General features: G+C 42.9%; 1 protein-coding gene across 1 annotated transcript; it reads left to right on the top strand.

Annotated features, from left to right (window-relative positions):
* The first annotated feature begins 5,694 nt into the window (after positions 1-5,694).
* On the top strand, positions 5,695-19,613 carry LOC137268673 (cathepsin L-like). The gene is made up of 11 exons (XM_067803264.1): positions 5,695-5,789; positions 9,601-9,645; positions 9,960-10,073; positions 10,539-10,646; positions 11,689-11,774; positions 13,075-13,102; positions 13,738-13,842; positions 14,717-14,783; positions 17,127-17,330; positions 18,251-18,383; positions 19,339-19,613. The coding sequence occupies exons 1-11, from the start codon at positions 5,746-5,748 to the stop codon at positions 19,512-19,514; spliced, it is 1,110 nt and encodes a 369-aa protein (XP_067659365.1). The 5' UTR covers positions 5,695-5,745; the 3' UTR covers positions 19,515-19,613.
* Positions 19,614-21,527: the final 1,914 nt, after the last annotated feature.

The raw sequence follows: 21,527 nt of genomic DNA, 5'->3' as shown, positions 1-21,527 counted from the left end.
GGCCTATAATCCATGACCATTCAGCCTATAAAACAAGTCGGTTTCATAAACATTGTCATCGTGGTATTGTGAAAATTAAACTGATGCGTGTGACTGATCATGTGTTGGGGTCGGGACGAGTAATCCGGATACCGAAACCGGTGGGTATTGGGTAAAAAGTCGGACTTGGGCAGTTTAGTGTAGGGTAACAGGGGTGATGTACCCAAATAGAAAATTTAGACCAGTCCCAGCTCTATTATGTATACCAACAACAAGCACTAGGTCTTGTTCCGTACACAAACCCATTTCGTCATGAATAACAAAGAAACATACTGAATTAATGGATTTCATTTATTCGAAGAGGTACTCATGGAAATCATGAGTCTGCTGTTGTCACTGTCGTGTTGTTCTGTATCTTGGGTATCAGTAATGTGTCTGACGACATCAAATGGCTCTCGGGTTCTTATCTGCGAGGAAAAAGTTTAACATCTCATAAAAACCTGTTTTATGCATAATATTGTCACACCTTGTGGTTTCATAGTGAGTGAGTGTTTTGAGTTTTACGCCGCACTCAGCAATATTACAGCTATATTTCGGTCTGTAAATAATCGAGTCTGGACAATCCATGAGCATCGATCGATACAATTGGGACCCGATGACATTTGTCAACCACTACCCGCTCCCGTTAGTCGCCTTGCCGAGGACCCTGGGTGGATTCCCCACAATTTAGCCCATTTCTGGTGATACTACTGAAATATTGCTAAAGACGGAACAAAACTAAACTCACTCACACAACAGAACTGCATAAAACACGAAACGGAAACAATTACTGTATGCTATGACTAAAGCACAACATTTCCCTCTAAATCACGAATTCGTGCACAGCTGTCCTGCACAATGTCGTGACATTTACATGGATTTTTACATTTACAATCTGATATGACAAAAGCACATTGCCCTCTGAAGCACAGCTGTCCTTCATGGTGTCGTGGCATTTGCATGGGTATTTCAAAAATAACTTGTTAGATTACCAGTTTTTATGTTCTCTGAATAAATTACACAGAAATGGTAGGACAGAGGTGAAGCGAGAAAGGTCCGTTCACACATTATTCCACTTTTTCAACCGTGGTTGAAACCACAGAACTTTCTCACCTTATGGTTCCTCTGGTTCTCGTGGTCCAAGCAGGATGCGTCGGCATGTTTGCACGAGCTTATCAGGATGAGGGGCCCGCCTATCACGGGACAGAACGCGACCTAGAAGGGTGACAAGCTCCTGCTCGCGTTTAGTTGCTGGTGGAGTCCTTGGACGGAATACTTCCCCCAGCAGGTCCTGTTCTTGGAGAGCTCGGATGCAGCCGAGTGCCAAGAGGTCCCGCACTGTGACAGGAGCCTGGAGAAGATGGACAACGACATTACTGCTATACCTGGTGCATAACTGAAATCTACATTTACAGGCTTTGTATTTTAGATTTTCATTTATCTCTCTTTCATATTGAAGTATTTTATTTTTTGTTAAAAATACGGGTTGTAATTCGATGGACCTGAGTACATGCACCGTCCTCCGCTGCATGATTTATCCTTCCTTATATCCAGGATGTTTTCTCTTCCATTCTATTAAGATGGATACCCTGGACAACCTTGAGGCGTAATTAAACTGATTAGAATTATTAAGGGACATTAGAATAAACCCTCCAGTAAACGTGAAAAGATAGAGTCGCGAAAACGCAAATGTGGGTAGTGAAAGGACGAATCAAGAATGGAGATCAAAATGTCAATTAGCTTGAATGTGTGTGCGAGTGTGTATATTGGTTTCTTTGAGCGTGAGCTCGGGCGTGTTCATGGATGAGTGAGTGTGTGTGTGGTTACATTACAATGTGACATATTTCGGCTAAATAGAGCGTTAATTTCTATATCTACATCGCGTTCCTATATATGCGTGTTGTTTGAACGGTTGGTGACGTTGTATAGTCTGGTTCATAATTATTGAGAATTTTTCTTTTTACTTTGAGCTATCCTAACACCTCAACTGATTCACTGATACTTAAAACTAAGTAATGGTATAAGGGAGGTAACTCATCTTGGCCTACTGAGTATAGTACAATTAGGATGGATGAGAAAAACTTGGATGTGAGAAAAAGACTGGAATTCCTTCTCCTCTCATGAAACAAGAACATAAAGACAGGCGTGTTGAGTGGTGTTTGGCACATGAAAACTTTGACTGGGAAAATGTGATTTTTACTGATGAAAGCTCAATATGGGTATATCCCAATAATGTGAAAATATGGACAAAGTCTGCGTCAGCACCGTTGTATCGACGACCTAAATACAGCCCAAAGTTTCATGTATGGGGAGGGATATCCTTATTAGGAACGACCCCGCTGTGTGTGTTTGAGGGAAATCTGACAAGTCAACGCTACACTAACATATTAGATAATTTTCTCCTTCCAAGTGCACATGTGTTTTATGGAAATGACTGGATTTTGCAGCAAGATAATGATCCTAAACACACCGCAAAACATGCCAAGCAGTGGTTTCAGGAGAAAAATGTGACTGCATTACCATTTCCTGCATATAGTCCTGACTTAAATCCCATTGAGAACATTTGGGGGATGATGAAGGAATGTGTGAATCAAAAGGGGTTGACAAAAATTGAAGACATGAAGAGAGAAGTGGTCCGATACTGGGACAGCATAACTCACGAGACACTAACCTCTCTAATAGGAAGTATGCCTACCCGTCTTAGACTGTGCCGTGAAGCTCAAGGAGACTTGATAAAATAATAAATTGTTACCTACACAACATGAAAAGGTCAGTTCACTTTAACAATACATTCAATTTTATCTGATTTGTTCTCGTTTAATAATATGAAATGCTTTAGCTATTCTCAATAATTTTGAACCATACTGTAAGTCTGACTCTAAACCGAGTTTAAGTTGGAAGTAAATCAACCATTTGGATGACGATGTCTAGCGAAACACTGTTACCTACCGACAAGTCTTCCAGAACTCCCCCAAAAGGTGGCGGCCCTGCTGGTGGTGGTGGTGTCATTTCTTCAAGGCCTGCTGTGACAAAGGCCACGCCCATCACTAACAGCAACGCAACAAACTGTGCCTTCATTTCGACGCTGGAAACAAAGAAACAGATACAGATGTAATCAACACAAATATACAGACAGATTCTCAATATGTTATCTTGTGTTGGATTATCTTGACACCTTGTACTATACAATATCTGTTTAGACCAGTGAATATCCGGGTTAGAATAATATTTACCCATCACTAGATTGTCTGGCCCAGACTCGATTATTTACAGACCGCCGGAATATTGCCCGAACATTGTTCAGTACGGCATACAACAACAGATAAACAACATTTAAGGCTCATGGAATAGTAAGGAGCCTTTCGATGTAAAGAACAGCAGGTACCAGTGGCACAAATCATACATGCCAAGGCTGGGCATTTGTTCACGTGAAACACATGGGAGTCAACAGTACACATCCAAAACTTATATGATTTGGACATAGCTGATGCTTCATGTTTGGACATTGTCGTAACTGCAATCAGGGAGACTCTAACAGGGTGGGAGTGGGTGGGGGTGGGGGTGGGGGTGGTGTTGATTGGTTGAGTATCCCTGCTGCAATCGAACAACATCTCAACTGGACATGCATGGCGCTCATAGAAATCTTGATGAAAAGAACATACTCGATAGTACCTTAAAACTGAAATATTACCAAAGGTTGTAGCTGTTGGAATATTGCAGTTCTAGTTGAGTGTCTTGGCCAAGCTACCTTATTTTGGAATTGGATGTTTTGTGCCAAACAAACTGAAGTTATATTTTAAGTGTGAGAAAGAGGAACTGCAAAATATTTCGGGAGAGTTTTTAAGCCACATACTTGAAATCGATGTCATGGATTTCAGTGATAGTACAAGCACTAGACTGCGTTCCTTTCCGGAGATGTACAAATAGGAAATTTGTCTAAATTTACCTTTACTATGAACACATTGCTTGCTCCAAACAACCTAATAAAAACAGTGAGTGTTGTTTCAAATGCGATCATCGTATATGTATAATTTACATGGTCACATTTCAGCCCTTTGACACAAGTTTCTTAGTTGGGCTGATTTCTGAGGTTCGTATGAATAAGAAAAGGCTTACCTTATACCATTAAATCAATGTAGAATTGATACTTTTTTACAATACCATATGACCGATAGATGTGGTATTTCCGCATCAACATGAATTTGACGTAAAGAAAATGATCAATGAAAAGTGTTTCACAGAATCACAATCTAAGGAAGTACAATGTACTTACAAGTGTGGTCTGCAGTTCTGTCGGGGTCTGTCCGGCTTCACAAGATGATCTGCTGTTGGTTGGTACGAAAGGGGGTATATATACCCTTAACCTGCAGTTACATTAATTTGTGCTCACTCATGCTGAGGGTATTACACTCGTTGCTGATAATGGAGAGCCGCGGGGTGGGATTGAGTCACTGCCGTGGATGGCGGGGTTGGGGGTAGCGAGTGGTCAAATCTTTGTCTTGGGATGGCAAATGTTGTATAAGAAGCCAGGGTCACAATGGATGGCTCGAGTGTATTGACCCCAGTAGAGGTTCAAGAACCAACATGTATGAGGTGATTATTCTTTGGCAAGAGGACTATGTATGTCTTAGGCAACTGTTGTTTTATGGTCAGTGGTAAGAGTAACTGTAATGATAATAAACCGAGGCAAGGGCCCTGAGTCGATAAACAGCTTAACCAGTGTGACCGAACCATCGACTGTGCATTATATATATATAAAGAGAACTGAATATTTTGCAAAATATAGTTTTGAATAGCCAGTGTCTACATTTTCACGTGTGAGTCTAAACTTTTAATAGGTAGCATATATTCATCCGAAAAGTAATTTTGAATAGATCAGAGTTACAATGGTAATTCATTATCATCAAATGTGCGCTTCTCTTATTGCATGTACAGTTATTACATTCAAAAGGCGTTCTCACTTTTATTAAGCTTAGGTGACAACTGTTTGAAGAGGATGTTTCTTCTTTTTGTGTGAGTGGGTATGGTTTTAGATCGCTGTTAGCAATATTTCAGTAATATCATGTCGAGATACACCAGAAATGGGCTTCACACATTATACCCATGTGGGGAATCGAACCCGGGTCATTATCATGACGAGCGAGCGAACGCTTGGCAGCCCTGCCGCCCTTTCCTCATTTTGACAAACGAATAACTTGTACGATCACGACAGCCATTTAACTGGTCAACACACACGAACAAAACGGACACAAGCGGGCTTACATTGGAGTAACTTAACTCGATGTAGAGGGTAACGTGGTTTAATCTCGCGATCAAGGTTGTTACATTCCATAAATTATATCTCTCATGGCGCACTATTTGGTCTTCTGGTCTATTTTATTAGACACGTTGGGAAATGAGATATTTCTACGACTACTACTATTAGTTTTAAAAGCAAATGTTTCTCTGTGACGTTTGTGTGTGTTTCATTACGTATGCGTGTGCATGCGTACGTGTGTGCATGTGTGATCGTTTGTGTGCGCGTCTGTGAATGTATGCGGGTGTGGCTGAAATGTAACACAGACGCAGACAGACTGATAGAAATGGTATGCATTCGTGATAACAGATTAAACAGGATAAATATATAGTGGCTCTTGATCGGTGTCTGTATATGGTACGCTGTTTGTGTTATCAGCTGATCAAGGGTCACATCTTCAAACACACAGCTGACTAACCCGTGGCGTAGACATGCATTTCCCTACCCAAGTCTTCCCGCTTCTTCTTTTCCTGTGGTGAGTTGGTTTGCTGGGTTTATTAACTTGTCTCATTATTTAACAGAACAGTTTTGTTCGAAAGAAATTGGCTACGGATAAGTTGACGCCATGATACCTCAGTGAATATGTCAGATTAGGTTCTTAATTTAAACCTTTCGACGAGTAGCATGTATGTATGTATGTATGTATGTATGTATGTATGTATGTGTGTGTGTGTGTGTGTGTGTGTGTGCGAGAGAGAGAGAGAGAGTGTGTGTGTGTGTGTATGCGCGCGCGCGTGTATGTATGTATGTACACTCTTCAAACAAATGAAACGCAAAACCCAAATATTAATGAAAATTTGGTGTTATTCAAAGACGTTTAGATCAGCGGAAAACAAAGTTACATGAATGAAATTGTGTGGTGCAATGCATTGCTATCTTGTCCCTATTTCATAAGAGTCATTACAGTCATTACTGCTGTCCACCAGGTGGTGTTGAAGTCAGTACCTCTTATGACCACCTCTAGCTGCTACCACTGCCCGACACCTCCTGGGTATAGATCGAATCAGTCGTTGTATGTTTTGTAGTGGAATCCTTCTCCATTCCTCCTGCAGCATGTGGAACAACTGTTGAAGATTCTGTGGTAGATTACGACGTCGACGTACCCGTCTATCGATCTGATCCCAAAGGTGTTCGATTGGGTTAAGATCCGGGGATCTGGAGGGGCAGGGGAAGGCACTGATGTTGTTATTGGACAGGTAGTCCACGGTGGCACGTGCTGTGTGGGGTCTGGCGTTGTTCTACTGGAAGAGCTGCCGTTGACGGTCATCAAGGTGAAGGACGTGTGGACGGAGAATCTGGTCGACGTATCGATTGGCCCTCAGATTGCCTTGGACAAGCACAAATTCAGTTCTGCGCGTGTATGAGATCGCTCCACACACCGTACACTCTCTTCACCAAATCTGTCCACCTGCCTCATGCAGTTAGGATCAAATCGTTTATGACCTCGTCTGTAGACACGGTCTCTACCTTCACGTCGCCTGAGGAGATAACGATATTCATCGCTAAACCATATGCACCTCCAGTTTGCCAGGGTCCATGGCAGCACCGTGTGACACCATCTCACTCGTCGACGTCGATGTTGTGTCATGGAGGTGGCATGGTTTAGACCTTTGGCAAAAATTCCTACTTCTCGGAGACGGTTCCAGATTGTATGATTGGACACTCTTCGGGCTCCAAACTGTTCTTGTGCTGTATCGCGGGCAGTAAGATGGCGGTCACGTAGGTTGGTTACGCGGATGTACCGATCTTGAGCAGGTGTGGTAACTGTAGGTGTCCCTGATCTTGGACGGTCATTTGTCGAATTTGTTTGACGAAATCGATGTGTGTGTGTGTGTGTGTGTGTGTGTGTGTGTGCGTGCGCGTGCGTGCGCGCGCGCCCCCGCCCGCCCGCCTGCCTGCCTGCATGTATGTATGCAACTCAAAAAAAAGAAACACATAGCTGACAATTGTTATCAATCTATACACTTAAGGTTCAGTAATACAGGGCAGTCATGAAGAAAACCTGAATGAACATTAACGGTCCAATGCTGCAAGAAACTCTACGTCACAAATGACAAGTGTTCCAAGGTCAAGGTCGCAGAGGAGTCAGTATCTTGTGTGGCCACCATTAGCGTCAATATTTGCTTGGCATCGGCGTCCCATAGACTGGTCCAGATTTCGGACGAAGTGCCTGGGAATGAGTTGGTACTCTTCCCTCAAGGCCACAAACACAGCAGGTAACGTCTGTGGCTGAGGGTCACGCTATCGCACAAGACGATCCAATTCGTCTCATAAAAGTTCAATAGGGTTACGATCCGGTGATCGTGAGGGCCAATCAAGAACCTGAACGTTGTTCTGGGCAAGGAAATCCCTGGTTATTCCTGCTGTATGCGGCCGAGCTTTATCATGCTGAAAAATGACGTTCTGGCGGTTCATGAAAGGAAGGACATGAGGCCTGGTTATTTCAGATCTGAATGAGATCTGTCCTACCACTGTATGAGATGTTAGTCCCAACCACGACACCTTCGCCACTTCCTGTACACAGTTTGCAGCGTAGCGTTCGTTACGACGTCGATATACACGTGCTCTTCCGTCGGGACGTCGTAGCATGTAACATGACGCATCACTGAAGGTAACAGTTCTCCACCTTTGCAATGGCCATGGGAGACGTTGGCGACAGCACTGTCTGCGTTGTTGCCGATGTTGACGCGTAAAGGTAGGTCCTCGCAAAGGTCTTCTGGAACGAATACTAGCCTCGCTTGAGCGGTTCCTCACAGTCTGATCAGAAATTGTTCTGAGTCCTGGCACTACCGATGTTGTGGAGGATGCTGTGGTGAACCTGTTTCACAAATGTCGAAGCCGAATAAACCTGTCCCGAGCGGGCGTGATCACACGGGGTCGACCTGACCTGGGGCGATCACGTGTTGACCCTTGCTGCTGGTGGCGATGCCAAAGTCTTGCTATGGTACTCTGTGACACATTCAGTTGAATTGCAATCGCAGACTGAGACTCTCCAGCCTCCAAATGACCAATCGCATTGTTGCGCTGAGCCTCAGTAAGTCTAGGCATGACATTAACACCAAGTTTAAGGTGTCTGTGTATATGTGTGTGTGTGCGTGTGCGTGTGCGTGTGCGTGTGCGTGTGCGTGTGCTTTTGTATGTGTGTGCGTGCGTGCATGCGCGTGTGTGGATGGATGGAGTGACTAATAAGACTGTATTTCTGATTTTAGTGACTGTTTATTTTCATTAAAGGGGCCACCGGCCGTGAGATCCCACACTGCATCAGTTAAGAAATTGTGAACGTGTCTTTGAAGCTAAAAATACATATTTAGTTAAATTATTAAGAGATAATAAATAATTATTGATAAGGCATTATTATATGACAACAATTGTAAGAAATTATGGACAGATGGACAATACATATGAAGTAGGGCCTGACGAAGATTATTATAAAAGCTACATTCTAACCAGAAGTGGTATTCAGACTCAATAATGGGTACAATTGAAAATGGGCATAATCTTTCACTCTCTGCAGGGCCAATCTTTCCTCCTTCCTCGATTAGCAATTGAACTCCTCGAATACAGCATCGGTGCTTACAGGGTGCAGTTAGGTAACTGGTACAGTAGTCAGCCATAAATGTTCCTCACATTTAATATTACTTCAAAAAGATTTATAAAACCGAAGTTTGGAATATTTTGATATGCTTTCAAAGCAACACTGTTTAACCATAGGAACACACCTTTCCTTAAAACTTGAAATAAAACTGTTAATACAGACTACATCTTGATTAACCCATACATTCCCGAATCCGTATCTAAACAACACATTTTTGCCCTACACTTCCTCCCAGCTTCTGCCAAACTATATTGAACTTTACAGGGATTGTTTAAAATGCATTTTCTTTTTGAAACAACAACCTTACCCAATTTCTTATAATCCTAACCTAGTGGTGAACACTAAGAGAATAAAAAGTTCATAACGAGGTATCAGTTCTACCAGTTAAAACGGGTAAAAGGTCATCGAAATATGCAACAAAATCCTGTGAGTGAGATTAAGATATTTATGAAAGGTAGAGCGGATAATACCTAGAACATTCGGAGCCTGTTCGGAAAGGACCTTCTGACAGATGTACCATGAACCTGAACTTGAAAAATGTACCTCGAGATATTTATAACTACTTACAGCCTCAACCGTTCAGCACGAAAGAGAACCTTCTCACGTTTCCTAAGCTTACCCGCCTTCCTAAATACCATTACCTTATTTTGTTTACTATATTTATCTGTTTCTACCCGTTTCTCTGTTTTAGTCACCAGTGTTATGGCGCCACGGACAAGAAAACCAAGTCATTCAGGTAGGACTTGCTGGCATGTCTACATGGGTATGTCGACATAACACACCAGGCTAGGTTCCTGTTGGAATAAAAGTCACTATTGGCGTACTTAGATCTTCGAGATCCCTACTGAAATAGACGGGGGACGGTAGCCAAGTGGTTAAACTGTTCACAGGTCACGTCGAGTGGTTAAACCTTTCACACGTTAACATCAAACAGCTGCCAAGTACACGGGTTCGATTTTCCACATGGTACAATGTGTGAAGTCCATGTCCAGTGTCCCCGACATGATATTGCTGGAATATTACTAAAACTAAACTCACTCACTCTTTCAGTGATTGGACGAGGGAATATGGGAAGGTGTACGCGTCGTTGGAGGACGCCGTCCTGAGGGAGAAAGTCTACCAGCAGAACCTCCTGGAGATTGAACAACTCAATCAAAAATACAGGTGGGTATTTCAGTAGTAGTGTGCTCACAGTCTGTTCACTTAGAGACTGTTTATAGTGCATGACAAGGTGAAATCTCGTCGTTATGTGTGGCCAGGCTTCAGGTGATTGTTCAAAGCAACCTCGTCATTCAGGTTCGATATCTTTCGAGATAGAGAAGATCGACCGGGCATTGATCACCCACCATGCACGGATCTTGAGTGACTGGCACCGGCTCTGTGCCCTCAACTCATACGCGCACGCGGAGGCACACGTACTCATAAGCAAACACACACACACACACACACACACACACACACACACACACACACACACACACACACACACACACACACTCACACACACACACACACACACACACACACACACACACACACACGTTACCTCTCCTCTAAAAGCTGAATCCGCTTTCATGCTGTCCCCAGACCTTCTGACGGTGGCATAACTCCACCAATGGTATGTTTCAGAGGTCGGACTGAGTTCGAAGCCAACCAGTTTGCTGACCTCACGCCAGAGGAGTTCCAAGAGAAAGTGTTGATGCCCAGACGCTCAGGTGTGGACTTCCCGCAAGACAGGTAAGTATCATCTTAGACCTAGATAGGTAAATATCACCTTCAACCAAGACAGGTTTCCCACAAGACAGATAAATACTGCTTTCCCAGAAGACAGGTAAATCACAGTTTCGCCCAAGACAGGTAAATATCTTTTTTCCCACAACATAGGTGAATACTGATGAATTCCTTAGAGCGAGTCACATTGGCAATATCAGTTCCCAAGACAAATAGCATTGGTGTAATGCCCAACATATCACTTTTCACCATGTATATCTGGCAAGAGCGTGTCACTGAAACGGTTCACCTATGTCATGTCACTCACTTCAAATGAATTTCAGTAGAACAGGGCAATGAGCTGCGCCTTGTGAGAATACATTAATTCACACATTAACTTTGGGGTTTGTAGAGAGCTCGTAAACTGTTCCTCAGGCCTATGGTCGTGGTTATAATCCATGTTCGGGCTTTTCAAGATTGTAGGTTTGATTGTGACTTATAAAAATAGTAAATATGCCAAGAGAAGCACTTCATGATATTGTCAAAAGAACGGTGAGTGAAACTGATATCCAAGTGGTTAAAGGGTTAACACCTGACGCCGTAGACTCGGGCTCGATTAACACATGGGTACAAAGTGTGAAGCCATTTTGCAGTTTCCCCCACCGTAATATTGTCATAATTTTGTTAGAAGCGACGTAAAACTATTCTAATGATAATATAAATGCGGATTTTCGCGCTCAGTATCCAACGCGATGTTGCCCTCCCCCTATTGCTCCGTGGAATTGTACTTTCGAATCTACTACAAAGCACTAACGCGACCGTATAGGTCCGTACATCTGATTTTCAGGTACCCATTTAAAACAGCTGGGTGGATCGAGTGCAATGTGGACGAAGTGCCTTGTCCAGGGACACAACACATATGAGATACATGTACAGGTCACAATTGTTTGGTGTCTCCACCGAACCACCACTGTGCCCCCCTACTTGTCTCACTCATTCTCGAAGATTGCATTGTGTAATCGGGGCCTAGACCTATAGGATTTGATATTTCCTGCTCCTTGTCTTACAGATATCTCGATGTTGGTCATGTCGACTCACTTCCAGATTCGTTTGATTGGACAACACAGGGCAAGGTGACATCAGTCAAGGATCAAGGTAGCCAGTGCAGTGAGTGAGTGAGTGAGGGAGTGAGCGAGTGAGCGAGTGAGTGAGTTACGCTGCTTTTAGCAATGTTTCAGCAATGTCACGACGCAGTACACCAGAAATGGGCTTCACACATTGTACCATCTGGGAAATCCCACCCGTGTCTTCGACGTGACTTGCGGAGGCTTAAACCATGAGCTTACCACACCGCCCGAGATCCCGTGAAACTTCATTATCATTTTTTTCAGTTAGGTCATAGAAAGAATCGTTTTATTCTTATTATCTTACGATTGTAAAATATTGAGAAAATCTTTAGCTGGTTTACATCATGTTCGAACTAAACACAAGCGGCTTGCAAATAAATTATGGAACGTGGCCAGACAGAGCAATGGCTGATAATGTGAGTACATGACACATTTACAGGGGAGATGACTCACAGTCAACCATTACCGGACCATTCTCAACGTTAATTTCGGAAACCGCGAGGTAATACGTTATGCCTTTAAATAAAACTGTGCCTTCCTTGCTGCTGTACCTTCGGGCAAACTCGTGTCAGTACGGGACAACCCATTCGTAACTACTCGCCCCTTTCCGTAACTTATTTCAGGTTACTGAAAGTCGCGAGTAGTTACGAATGACCTTCAGAAGCCATTTTGTGACTGTGTTCCGTCTAAACGCATAGTTGAAAGTATTTTGCATAACGATTCACGCATATTTCCTCCATATATCAAAAAATAAATAACGCCGATTGTATTCAAAACACAACGGACGCACGGACGTCGTTATACGTTGTGATCGAGCATAATTGAACTTGTTCCTGGATCAAATCCTTCAGGTATAAGCGTCCCTCCCACTAACACGCATTCTGATTTGTTCAGGTTTTTCGTTTCTTTGCACATCGAAACGGACAGTGGGGTAATCTCATGTTTAAACCGTTCGTTCGTCACTCCAAAGGTCTGGGTTCGATTCTCCACATGGGTACAATCTGTGAAGCCTTTTTCTGATGCAGCCGCTGTAATATTGCTAAAATATTTCTAAAAGGGGTGTAAAAGAAAACCCATTCATCGACAATGTGACAAGTCGTCTTGGATGTTTGGGAACGATACAAATGATGACGAATCGCGGTAATGGTGTAAATACGTGCTGAAAAAATTTGATTCGGAGATAATATGTGTTTTTTTTTTTTTATGCAGTGCCGTCGATATAAAATTAAAAATAATTACAATCTCTGCTAATTATTCCGGTAATATTCACATAACCCAACTGGCACTTAACTGTCGATTACTTGCTATGCTCACTCTACATTTCACAGGTTCCGTAGGCACATGCTGGGCTTTCAGGTAAGTAATTCACGCCAGTCTTTTTGTATCGAACGCATGGGACTGGAACTCGTCTTATCAGGGGTTCCACACAACAGACTTGACAATATCGCCGTCTCATCGGACACTTAGTACTTCTCTTGTTAGATGTGTAACAATTATATGACTCTTTGTTTGCGTGTTGAAAAGGGTAAAGCACAAGTTATGTAACATCTAACATTTCTGAAGCAAGACTTTTAAGTTTTAACTATCAAATGTTCACTTAGACATTGATACCATTCTTCATGGCAAACCTGCTCTGCCAAGCAGTATTAATGTAAATACCTTTTGGTCGTGTGCATAAATACATTGTACAAAGTAAGCGCTTCAAATAATGAATAGTATGTCATAATATTATTGTGTCCATTTATTACGTCCATATATTATTCTTTATGTTTCTGATTGACCAAGTATGGTTTCAAAGGCGGATCCAGAGGGCGTCGGGGGTGGGGCGTGTATGAAGGGGTGCGCACCCTTCTTTTAATCCTGAAATTTTGTTAGATGACCATTGAAATTTTGATAAAAATGAAGTGTGCACACGCACCCCTTTTCTCAACAGTGTGCACCCACACGCCCCTTTCTCAGAAAACTGTATCCGTTTTCTTCTCTGTTGCCAGCACTGTTGGGAACATCGAGGGTCAGTGGGCCATGCAGGGGAAGCCCCTCACCAACCTGTCAGTTGAGCAGCTGGTTGAATGTGATGGAACCATGGACCCAGAACAGTAGGAACTCCATATATTTCAGTACATTTGATTTCTTGAACGTTTAAAGCATGATTACCTTGCAGATACAGTTTCTTTACCAACACATTACCGTGATCTAAGTACTGATAAGTCATTTTTCTACAGCACACAGTCTCCAAGCACCAAGTGATAGCTCGCGGCGCTTACTCAGAATAGTTACATGGCTTTATCCTGCCGGGTACCCATTTTCTGCTTGATGAACAGAGGCAATTTTAAACAAGCAAACCTACCTAAGGTGCGAGCACATGTATCACATGTGCTTCGTTGTGGGACGGGACTGGCGTCTTAGTAACTCTCAGGAGTCGAGCTGCCAAACCCATCCCAGTGTTTGTCTTGAAAGTAGAAGATCCTTACAGCTTGTCGAAATACGGATAATGATGGTTCTTGTCGTTACCCGATCTGATGCTCGGCATTATGGGAATATAAACAAGAGTTGATGGAGTGCAGTGTGAGCAATAATCCTGAACTCCACGAAATACAACAGCTTTAAAATGTGTCATCGTATTTAATTTTAACGTGACCCGTGAGATCCTGGTTAGAATTTGTATTCAGAAATCCATGTTAAATGCGACTTACGGGATTAAGAGTGCCAGGCTCGCTGATTTAGTTGAAACGTGTCATTGCATCTCAGTTGCCAAGCTGGATGTCTGGTCCAGACTGAAATACTTACCGGTGGAATATTGCTGAGTGCGGTGTTAGACAAACGAATCAACATAAAGGGAAGGGATCTGTTTCAAAATACCAACATCTAATGTGTCTACATCTTTGTCTACTCTTATATTGGCATTGCGTTCTGTGTCATCCGTTTTGTCCATTGCATGATGGTGATCGGTATTGCCTTATGTATTGTCAGGAAGAGAGCGGACTGTGGGGTGTTCGGCGGATGGCCATATTTGGCCTACCAGTACGTCGAGAGAGCGGTAGGTGGGACCGGAGCGATACACCGTCAAATGAATACTCGCGAGGTGTATATCGTCACTCCTATATGTTAGATTGTGAGGCAGACCCAGGCAGTCAACAGTACACGTGAGATAACCGGCCAGTGAGTGAGTGAGTGAGTTCAGTTTAATTCTAACTACCAGGCTAACCCATCGCCCTAATCGGTCATTGGCAACACACAAATGTTTGTACTAAAGGTGTTGTATCATTGTTGAAGCGGTACTTGATGGCACGTTACTGCTGAACAAAAATTATGTGCTGTTCACATGTGTTGGTGTCATGCATCCAACAAGCATACATACATCCAGAATCTGAGCCATGCATGAACATGCACTTGTAACTGTGAATCACGAAATAGGACATGTCTTTCTAAATATATCTTAAAATGGTCTTTTTTAATTTCAGAATGAATTCATTTGTATTGAAGTTGGTATGAAGTTTGATTTACCTTTTTTCACATTAACTCATAAATGTACACCTGGAAATTAATTAAGCGCCACCCTATTTTTCATGATTGGCCAAGTTGGCTGGTCTGGTATTGAAGAACATGTTACATATTCAATGGTTTCAGTATATTTTATGCATAGTATAGACATCAGCTGAAAGAAAGATACACTTTGGTGGTTTCAGATTGGGCTTTATTTTAAGTTATAGACAATATTGTAAAAGGTTCAAATTTGGCAGAAACATGTTGAAATTTACTATTGTCATGCATGGAATTTGGCATGGTTCTGGATGCAAACGCCATGTTGCAATCCTTGAATTGTGTCTTAAGAATCAGAAAGCATAGTTATTGTCAATATTTTGTGTAACCACCGCGGACACGGACGACTGCTTCAAGTCGTCTCCTCATTCCCTGTATCAGTCTTTGAATCTGACGTTGAGGGAGTCTGGCCCATTCCTGATGCAGTGCAAGTTCCAGTTCACGTACCGTTTGTACAGGGGGGTCTCGTTGTCGAACTCGTCGGCCTAGCATATCCCAAATATGCTCAATCGGATTGAGATCAGGACTTCTGGCTGGCCACGGGATTGTCTCCACAGCGTTTTGACGTAAAAAATCGACGACGGCATGTGCTCTGTGGGGCCTGGCGTTGTCATCCATGAAAATTAGACGGTCTGCCAACACGTGATTGTCAAAATTTGGAACAACACTTGTTTGTAAGATTTCACGTTGATATCGAAGTGCGTTTAAATTCCCCTGCACTGTGACCAGATCAAGTTTGCAGTCATGGGACTCTCCACCTTATGGAATGGTCTCGGCAATGTGTCGTTCTGCCATTGCCATGTTTGAACGTCTCCAGACCCTTAAGCGGCCGTCAACAACGTGCAATAAGAACCTGCTCTCATCAGAGAAATGGACTTTTCTCCAGGACGCAAGATTCCAGCGTTGACGTTGTATCGACCATTGTAAACGAGCTGCACGATGGTTCCTAGTCAACGTGGGACGTCTGATAGGTCTTCTAGCCCTGTATCCTGCCGCCTTTAACCGGTTCCTGGTGGTTCTAGTGGATATCGCCCTACCCCGTAACCACTCTGTTTTAAGGACAGTGCTGTTCATGAAGGGATGTCGCCTTACAAGACGCAACAACGCTGCATCTTCACGTCTACTGGTTTTGCGTGGTCGTCCCGGACGTGGCCTGTCTCTAACGTCATTTGTTACTCCATGTTTCTGCACTAATCGTGCAACAACTGAATGGTGTCGATTGATTTGACGTCCGATTTCTCTGCAACTTAACCCAGCGTTCCTCATACCAATAATTTGCCATCTCAAGTTGTCTGACACCCTACGACGAGCCATAATGATTTTAAACAATATTCTGACACTCTATGACAGGATGGTGACACTCTCAAGTTCAATCAGAAAAACTAGATTTTCACCTGGATGAGGATTGCATGATTCACGTGCATTCTGTGCAACACCAAATCAGCAAAACTCCTTCACCTTCACTTTATGGTATTCAGAAAGGGTCATATTTTATATGCGAGAATGATCATTTGAATTTCTCCGGTAAAACATTTTTTATGTCACATTGATTTTGGTGTCGCTTAATTAATTTCCAGGTGTATATGTGTCAGTGTAACAGAAAGTATTTGGGATTACGCTTTCTCAGTCAGTCATCGGCTGAGTGGGTTAGATGGCTGATTTTGTGTGCTGGGGACGAGAAGTATGATTCTGAGAGTGTGGGTTCGAATCCCGGAGTCGACTCCACCCAACAAAAGCACTAGAATCTACTCCCCGATATAACATATGACCACTTTCGTAGTGGCATTGTGTACTGATATGCCAATGATTCATCGATTCATCGATTACCGTCAACGTGCAGGGCGGCCTGGAGACGTGGACCAACTACAGCTACTGTTCGGGGAACAAAGACCCCTGCTTCCCCTGCAAGCCCCCTGGGTACAACAAGACCTACTGCGGACCATCAGTCCCTTACTGTCTGAAGAATGAGAGCTGTGCTTCGAAGATCAACCCACAGAGATTTGTGCCAGGCTTGAAAGTCACCGGCTGGAAAGCCATTAGCCAGGTAATAGTTAGTGAGTATGGTTTTACGCCACCTTTAGCAATATTCCAGGAATATCATGACGGGGGACACCAGAAATGGCCGTCACACTTTTTACCCATGTGAGGAATCGAACCCGGATCTCCGTGACGACAGGACGCTTTCACAATAATGCTACCCCACCGTCCCCAAAATAAGAAAGAGCCATGAAGGCACTACATACCAATTTGAAATTATCTACCTAAAACAGGCTCACGTACATGCCATTGCGGTTCAAGTAAAGTAACGTGTTTGGTAGTGCATTTATACCGAAACTCCGTATATATAATAAACAAGTTGTACATCCATGGAACTACAAGTATCCTTCTAGTGCAAATTATCGAAACATAAATGAAAGTTGTTTTTAACTGTAAACTTTGAATGTTATGTCATTGCATTGAATTTTGTTGCTTTCATAGTCAGAATAGAACCCTTGCACACCCGGGTTGTTGCCTGTAGGGCTGAGGCTGGTTCCGGATAACCGGGACACGTGGGTAATGAGTTGGACCCGGGTACCCGTCTCAGTACCCGGACCTGTTATGATCATGTAACCAATAGATTAAACAATGCAATATGTTATTCTTTAATGATAAAAAGGTTGTAGTGTCTTTAAGAAAAAGACATAATTTACAGTCACTTCTTTTGAATATGATACATGGTTAAGATAATGACAAACTCGCAGTTCTAGCTCCCGAGCTGAAGACTATATTGCATTTTCTTAAGATTTGTTGTCAGGAATTCATCCTGCTCGGGTAGCTTAATAGGGAGTGGGGTACCCGCGAAGAACATTTTGTTAGGACCGTCCCAGCGCAGGTCGCAGGCATATTTTTTTCCGAGAAACCTGTTGAAAATTACTGATAAATGAGAATGGGTAGTTGTAGGGTGGATATTATATCTGTTTTCAGAACGAGACTGAAATGGCGGCAGCTCTGATGAAGTACGGACCTCTGTCTGTAGCGTTGGATGCCAGCCGTCTTCAGTTCTACCGCCGCGGGGTTTATGACCCCTTCGACTGCAGCAAGACAGCTCTCGACCACGGTGAGTGTGAGAGTGGGCAACAGTGTGTTTTGGTGTACAAGTGGGGGTTTTCGCACTCGGTAACAGACTTTGTTCAGGAGGTATGAATTTCCCGACAGGTTCCGAGATCAGAAAAGTAAGGCCCGTGTGTGGTCAGTTTACTCCTTTCGTTAGTGGGTAGCGTGACGGATGACTGGTCGCTCAGATTGTTGAGGTGTCCTCGTCTAAACGCAGAAAGGCATCGTACTGGACCCCGTTTCACAAAGCTCTCGTAAGCCTATGATCTTTAAGCCTAATTGTAAACCAAAAGTTACTGTGTTCTGTAATCTGATTGGTTGAAAAATATGATTAAATGGTATTAGATTCCCGGAAACTCAAAGACTATTCACCGCGTATTGGCACGTAAACAATTGATTTGTTGTGTCATCAACAGTGGTGACGTCATTCAAATCATATTGTGACGTAAAGTTAGAATGACGTCACAAATGAGCAACTCCAGATGCTACCATGAGAACCAGCTGAAACGGCCAGCTGATGACACTTCACTGCTGTGTCCGTATTCGATGTAAACGAGTGCAGACAGTAAAACCCCTTTGGTTTACTTTTGTGTTTACAATGTCGATAAACATCATGTGTTGGCCATTTTCCGGGTGTTATTGAGCCGTCGGTTCCAAATGCATTCCCGTGCTTCAAATACTCAATAACACCCGGAAATTGGCCAGCACATGATGTTTATCTCCTAAGTAACTTCTCTCGTATAATTCGTACCTCATGTGTTATAGTATAGGAGGTACGATATGCTACGAGAAACGTTACGAGATCTTTCAGGCTCTGGGCCTAGATTTTAGAAACTCTCTTAGCGCTAAGATTGTCGTACGTGCCATACATTAACATTAACTTACGACTGCACATTCAAGTTGAGTCGAAGAGCATTGAGAGTGACCAAGGTGAAAATAGCGGGATATTTTTCTTCCAGCTGTTTTAGTGGTCGGATTCGGATCGGAGAAGGAGATTTTCAAGACACACCCATACTGGAAAGTGAAGAACTCATGGGGTGTGAAGTGGGGAGAAGACGGTTATTTTAACATACAGCGTGGGGCAGGGATGTGTGGCATCAACACCCAGGTCACCACAGCACAGCTCGCCACTTAACTTATGCCAAGTGGTATGAGAAGTAGCCGCTAAGTATCTGATGACTAGTGTTAGGGGAACTATTTCCGTATGGTGAATAAATACGTGTGATCAGCGTCACGTTTGTCATTTTTTGTCTGTATCACAGTCTCTAAATCATATTATGTTCCCTCCAGCCTAGTCCTTAGTGTTATGCTTGAGCAAGTGAAGCGTGCCGAGATTTTATCATCGGTGAAAGCCCAATATCAGTATATTTTCTTTTCAGTTTTGATGCGTTGATTGTTTCCCTCAAACTCCTATACTTTCAAAAATCAGAAATGTCACTTGTATGTGTGACTTTAGATATTCTTTGTGCGTTCAAAGTGGTGCGACAGTCAGTGATTAAAGCGTTCATTCCTCCCAGATTCATGCACCTATTGGGTCATTCGTCACCACTCGCCCCTTTGGGCAATCTCCAAGACAACGTGTGAGTCACGACTGCTACTGGAAGTCCATTTCTGGTTTCCCTGTCGTAATATTGCTGGATTATTGCTAACAGTCTCGTAAAACTACACCCACAAACCCACTGTGCATTCCGACTCGTTCCTCTGCATCTTGGTAGATGAGTGCATGAGGTTTTACGACGCTTCTAACACTATTCTAACTCGGAAGAAATAATTCATACAGGGATTCAGACTAAGGACAATTATGGACAATCCATTTCACCACCAAAAACTAACCCAACTAACCTGTTGTAGCTCTGGTTGAAACATGGCCATTTTATGGATGCTTCGTTTATGATCATGCGTCGTGGCCTTTTGCAATATCACGGCCGGGGACACCAGAAATTGGCTTTACACACTCTACCCATGTGGGGAATCGAACCCGGGTCTTTGGCGTGACGAGTGAGCGTCTTGCTCACCGAATTAAGGTTGACTGTGGAAGTTCGGAATTCCTGTTTTGGAATGTACATCCGGCTGAAGGACGGAGCGTCCGTCGCTTGTCTATTGTTTATTGAGATATTATCATGAGATGTGTCACTTAAAGTTCATTGTCTAAGAAAACAATGTTTGTTCCCACTCAGACACCACAAATAGAATGGATTTAAAGACGATCGATCGAGCATTCAGATATCTAAACATTTTTCGGTGTTTTATTTTAAATTGTATAAGTTAAGAGGTTGATTTTTCAGCAATGCTCAAAATTAGGAGTGAAACGGTACGCTCTTACGGTACGAATTACGGTGCGGTACAAGGCCTTCAGTTCTGTCCGTTTCGGTTTAGTATATGACATATGATCATACATAATGCAGTAAACTGACATCAAGAGCCAAACCTTTCATTGTTCAACAACACAAGGGAAGATAACCATAATCATAGTTATTTTGAATTATGAAAACTTTTGCGCAATCCGAAAATAGCATTTTTTTATTTCATAACGGTATACTGAACCGATGGCAAATACCACGACTCTGATAATACCGCGATGTACCATTTCACTCCTACTCAAAATGCAAATATAACGCAGGGATACAAAATTTCTGAGTTTACAAAATCAGTTGGCATGGCACTGGGTAGCAAAGTTCAAACAATGTACCACCAGTTAATGCGACTCTGACGACACCGGGAATGTGCTGCCAAGGAGCGTTGTAATTATGTTGAGGATCGAACCGGTCTTGTGGTGTGACGTCGTACACCTCATACGTTTAACCACTGCATTGTCCACATTGTTTAACGTGCACAAATGTTACAGACATGTGTTTAAGAATGCTTCTGGGGTTCACTTTGTTTGGTTCCTGGGGAGAAGACAGCAAGGGAGAAGAAGTATTGCCTGAAATAAAGTTTGACTGCAAAACGCAAGATCTCGCAAAATATGGTTCTGATAACACGATGGACACTTTTTAGAATACCTTATTTTCTCAAATAAGCGCAGATTATATTGAGACAGGGGCCACCGAACAACAACATATGCGCGGTCTCCGAAAAGCGCCATGTGTGTTAGATTTCTATGACCTTAACACTACCGTAGAAACATTAAACGCCGTTCCTCTCGTTC

This window comes from Haliotis asinina, chromosome 16 (assembly GCF_037392515.1).
Source record: "Haliotis asinina isolate JCU_RB_2024 chromosome 16, JCU_Hal_asi_v2, whole genome shotgun sequence".
NCBI classification, from domain to species: Eukaryota; Metazoa; Mollusca; class Gastropoda; order Lepetellida; family Haliotidae; genus Haliotis; species Haliotis asinina.
The sequence above is the reverse complement of the archived record's forward strand: the minus strand, read 5'-3'. Positions and strand labels throughout refer to the sequence as shown.